Source organism: Limulus polyphemus, unplaced genomic scaffold, assembly GCF_000517525.1.
Source record: "Limulus polyphemus unplaced genomic scaffold, Limulus_polyphemus-2.1.2 Scaffold9710, whole genome shotgun sequence".
Taxonomy (NCBI): Eukaryota; Metazoa; Arthropoda; class Merostomata; order Xiphosura; family Limulidae; genus Limulus; species Limulus polyphemus.
The window spans coordinates 14489-19726 of NW_013675320.1; the positions used below are offsets into that span (position 1 = coordinate 14489).

Consider the following 5238-nt stretch of genomic DNA (forward strand, 5'->3'; position numbering starts at 1 on the left):
TTTATTTTATGACCAAAGCTAATTTTTTCCGTTTTCCTTAATCTTGGTACTTCTACATTAGTTACTGTTTAAGTAAACAATCTTCAGTGTGTTGCACTACCGTTTATTTTATGACCAAAGCTGATTTTTTTCTGTTTTCCTTAATCTCGGTACTTCTACATTAGTTACTGTTTAAGTAAACAATCTTCAGTGTGTTGTATTACCGTTTATTTTATGACCAAAGCTGATTTTTTCTGTTTTCCTTAATCTTGGTACTTCTACATTAGTTACTGTTTAAGTAAACAATCTTCAGTTTGTTGTACTACCGTTTATTTTATGACCAAAGCTAATTTTTTCCAGTTTTCCTTAATCTCGGTACTTCTACATTAGTTACTGTTTAAGTAAACAATCTTCAGTGTGTTGTACTACCGTTTATTTTATGACCAAAGCTGATTTTTTCTAGTTTTCCTTAACCCCGGTACTTCTACATTAGTTATTGTTTAAGTAAACAATCTTCTATTCAGGTTTAACAGTTTGTAACAAATATTTTCCCCTTAGTCTCTATTACATACTATAACTTTTCTCTACTTACCTTATCTTCCAATTCTACAAAGACATCTTCAAAGAAATTATCAAAATGTTCCTGCATCTCCTCTTCACCAACTGCAGCTGTATAAGTTAGCACTGTTTCATGTTATTACGGGTTTTCACTCTGATCAAAACATTTATTCTACAACTCACAACAAAATCAGAATAACTGATAAGTGTAATAAATGGTGTTTGCAAATAATAATTTGACTGCAGCTGTATAAGTTAGCACTGTTTTATGTTATTACGGGTTTTCACTCTGATCAAAACATTTATTCTACAACTCACAACAAAATCAGAATAACTGATAAGTGTAATAAATAGTGTTTGCAAATAATAATTTGTACTTCAAATCAGAACGATGGGCTAAATATTTCTGACACAAGTGCTTAACACTAATTAACGAGACTTTTAAGAAGCTTTGGGCAAAACTTTAGGGTTTATTATCAATTGTTCTAGGGGCAAATTTAGAAATTTAGGGACCTCGTGATTTTCTTACGACATTTCTTTTAAACAACTGTATCAGAAAATTACCTTTTTTTCGTATAAGTAGTAATAAGTAAACTCACAGACATGACTCATTTTGTTTCTTAACTGTTTTTCCTTTGAATCCTAGTCTTCAGCACTGGTTACCATTGCATACTTCATCCTTAAAAAAAAAAGAAACTAGTGCTAAAATCAGTTTATCATTTTTTATAATATGTAACTACATACTGCTTCTAGCCTAACAATTAAAAACTATCTTTTAAAACGGATGGAAAACTGAATAATACACTCAATGAAGTTGTTGTTAGTAATGGGCAAATGACTACAGTAGACTATCAAGAGGTACTTGTAAACAAATGAACTCTTACTCAAATAAAATGGCTGTCTGGGTCTAGTTTATAAGGCTATGTACCATAACTCTGACAGACATAATAAATTCATATGTTATAACCGCACTTTTATCAGTCAAATGTTAAAACATTAAAACTAAGGAACTGTTCACTGTTCATCAGTGAAACTTTCAAAGAATACAAATAGGAAGGAAAATATCTTCAAATCAAGTATGAATTAAACTGACAGAGATTAATAATAATAACTACAACAATGATGCTAAAGAGTTGGTTCTTTAAATAATCAGAAATAATAAAATAAGTGTGTTTGGTAGAAGATAGTAAAAAATTCTTCTTTAAAACCTTTTGGAATTTATTTCCTGTTCTTTTATATTCGCCATTTCGGTTCTTTCATTCTTGTTTTCGATACCTCATTTAACCCTCTCGCTATAGGCTGGGTCAATGTGACCAACCTTGTAATCCTAAAGTAACCATCAGAGTTTCCATACTACAGCTTTTAATATGTTTTGTCTATCTTCATGAAACATTATAAGCATTTTGTACACAAAAATTCAGATTTTTTAATTGTCTTTTACTAAATATTTTTCCATGAATATAAGGAATCAGTGTTGACTACTCCGAGTGCAAATCAATTTTTATGTTAAAATTAAAAATACTTTTCTTCACATGAAAATTGTCAAATTTCATTTCTGTAATCTTTAAAACCTGCTAAACAAAAATCAGTTTTTTATCAGTAAAACCTTATATTTTATCTTTTATTTTCTCTACCCTAACTCTATACACATTTGGTCAATTTGACCAACCTCGTAACCACTACATAAAAATACAAAATAAATCTAAATTACCTCTTTCTTTCTAGGATGACTGTAACTTGTAACACAAAACTAAAATTATTTGTAGGTAATTTTAGTGTATTATTACACTTTTACATACGTGTAACAAATAATACCACCACACAAGTAGTAAATCAATTAGCAAATGAGTAGATCATGTTACCATACTGATTGATTGATGAAATGCACAAGATGCTTGTGAGCATGCCTAAAGAATTATCACTATTATATTTCAGTATCTAATGTTATCTAACCTTATAAGTTTCTAATTTTTACATGTTAGTTACTTTTAGAGAATAAAAAAGAACATGCATGAAAAATAAGAAGTATGTCACTCACATGTAACATGTTATTTATTTGCTGTCAGCTACTGATAAATATTAAGCCTACTTTTCTATACTAAAGGTACTATTATTATATTACATAATCTATATTTACATAAATAATGTATCTAAGAACACAGAATGATAACAAGCACAAAGCAAATAATGTTCTATAACTATCATAATTTATCTGGCTTTCTATTTATGTCATAAGAGCCTTTAAAAATTTAGCTAAATTTGTCGATCTGGACACTAGACAGAAACTTTCAAACTGAAAACAAAATAGAAAATACTCTGTATATAAAACAAGGTAATATATATCATCTGACAGATTAAAACCTTGGCTTTCTATATTATAAATAATATAGTATGAAATATCAAAGATAACTATCGGAAACTTGTGAAAGAGAGGATGTGACAGGTGGGTGTGGGTTTTCTAGTTTATGGCTCCATAAACAAATAAGATTGAAAGCTATACAAATTATGCTTGGCCTTAGTAATATCTATATTATACAAAGTAATATACATTAAATTCCATACTTCTTAGAGGGGTGATAAATAAATTAGAGAAGAGGGAAGACCTAGAAAACAAGTGTCAATTCTCGTGCTAGGGGAAGTTTGAGGATTTTTTAAAATATTTCCTTACAAAACTAAGATCTTAAAACTTATATAATATTATGATTCTGTTTATTAACTATGTTTTAATGCCAAGTGTATTCATATAGAATGATGATAAAGTAGGTTAATTTTGAATGTAACTCCCTAACGAGTCGTGACATGGCCACTTTGACCTACCCATAGTAAGAGGGTTAATCCTGAGTGACCTGTTTCATCCAATTTATTGTCTTCCAAAATATTTTTTTATTAGCTTCTTCAAACAATTTTTCTTCTCTTCCCATTATCTGTCTTCTTATCCCAGTTTTTTTCATCTTCCAGTTGTCTTCCAATTTTTTGCTAGTTTCTTCAAGTTCCATTTGTTCACCCTCTTTCCTTTGTTTACCTTTAGTTATATTTGTTCATATTCAAGCCTTTACCTGTACCCATCATGAACATGTAGTCCTGCTTCTAGCAAGTTCTTTGTTATGGGTATTTCTGAAACTTTGACCCGACAAACTTTTACTGCATCCTTTGCCATCCTGCTTGTCAGCATTTCTTGTTATTGAAGCTATGTCATGTCTTGACAATAATCTTCTGAGGAGCACGTCTTGACAACAATCTTCTGAAGACTATGTCAAGTCTTGACAATAATCTTCTGAGGAGCATGTCTTGACAACAATCTTCTGAAGACTATGTCAAGTCTTGACAATAATCTTCTGAGGAGCATATCTTCAATAACAACTGGCCATTAAAAAAACTGAAATAAAAGGAGATCCTCAGAAGATTATTGTCAAGACATGATATAGTCTTCAGAAGATTGTTGTCAAGACATGATATAGTCTTCAGCAGATTATTGTCAAGACATGACATAGTCCTCAGAAGATTATTGTCAAGACATGATATAGTCTTCAGAAGATTGTTGTCAAGACATGATATAGTCTTCAGAAGATTGTTGTCAAGACATGATATAGTCCTCAGCAGATTATTATCAAGACTGTATATAGTCCTCAGAAGATTGTTGTCAAGACGTGCTCCTCAGAAGATTGTTCTCAAGACATGATATAGTCTTCAGAAGATTGTTCTCAAGACATGATATAGTCTTCAGAAGATTGTTGTCAAGACATGATATAGTCTTCAGAAGATTGTTGTCAAGACATAATATAGTCCTCAGAAGATTGTTGTCAAGACATGATATAGTCTTCAGAAGGTGGTTCTTCTGGAGCTATTTCATAACATTCTTCAAACTGTCCTCAGGTTCATGGTGGTAAATGTTTGGAGTTTGGGTTTCTTTTGAAATAATGATTGATTAAATATCCCAACTTTCATGATAATTAACTGACTTCCCTGTTTTTCAATATCAATCAACAGAAGTTTCTTCTCTTGTTGTGTGGTCTCACGTTCAAAGATGTCAGCCAAACTCAAGTTTGTTAATTTTTACATTTTTGTAACGTGAAAAACATTTAAACATCTCCATAAATCTATCAAACAAAGATTGCAAGTTCAGGGGAAAGTGAATTCGTGCCAATGTTGATATTGTCTTCAGCAGTCGACAGATGCAAAAAATACTGTTTGTTCTTGTCAAGTGTAGTTGTTTTATAGCCCCGAGCTGTCTTTGACAAGAAATATTCAAATACGGGCTCCCGGGTTCTTGACAATACGTTGCAATGCTGGAACACAATATCAACTGACTGAGATGCACCCGTTATTAAACTCGAAATATCCATGTGGTATTCCGTGTGAAGATATATATTCAAACTTTAATTACAGGTCTCCAAACACGACGTAAAAATGAACATACTGTAAAATCTCTTGAAAACAGACCCTCGGAATCTAACCATCCTCTGTAAATTGGACACTTATTCTGTTGCTTTAAATGTACACCTCAGTAATCCAATAAAAAACTTTGAGATTTCACTCAACCATTACACAACCAGACATGAACGAATGAAGTGCCATTACATTTCTCAGTTCTTCTGGACTGGAAATATTATGGAATACTTCCATTTAATTACCACTTACCATATTAAAAGGGTGATATGGGTGTAATTACTACTTACCATATTAAAAGGGTGATATGGGTGT

At 31.3% G+C, this 5238-nt stretch overlaps 1 protein-coding gene across 3 annotated transcripts in view; it reads right to left on the reverse strand.

The window, feature by feature from the left end:
- Positions 1–5236, reverse strand: part of LOC106476052 (splicing factor U2AF 35 kDa subunit-like) — a 17208-nt gene extending 11972 nt beyond the window's left edge. The window contains exons 1-3 of one of the 3 annotated variants that reach the window (XM_013936725.2): positions 5214–5236; positions 1137–1216; positions 572–648 (exon numbers count right to left, since the gene is read on the reverse strand). In XM_013936725.2, the coding sequence (XP_013792179.2) occupies positions 572–648; positions 1137–1149 (90 nt within the window). In that variant the 5' untranslated portion in view covers positions 1150–1216; positions 5214–5236. Of the gene's footprint in view, positions 1–571; positions 673–807; positions 1094–1136; positions 1217–5213 lie in introns of those variants that run through there. The other 2 variants (XM_022380023.1, XM_022380024.1) reach the window with 2 other exon arrangements.
- Positions 5237–5238: the final 2 nt, after the last annotated feature.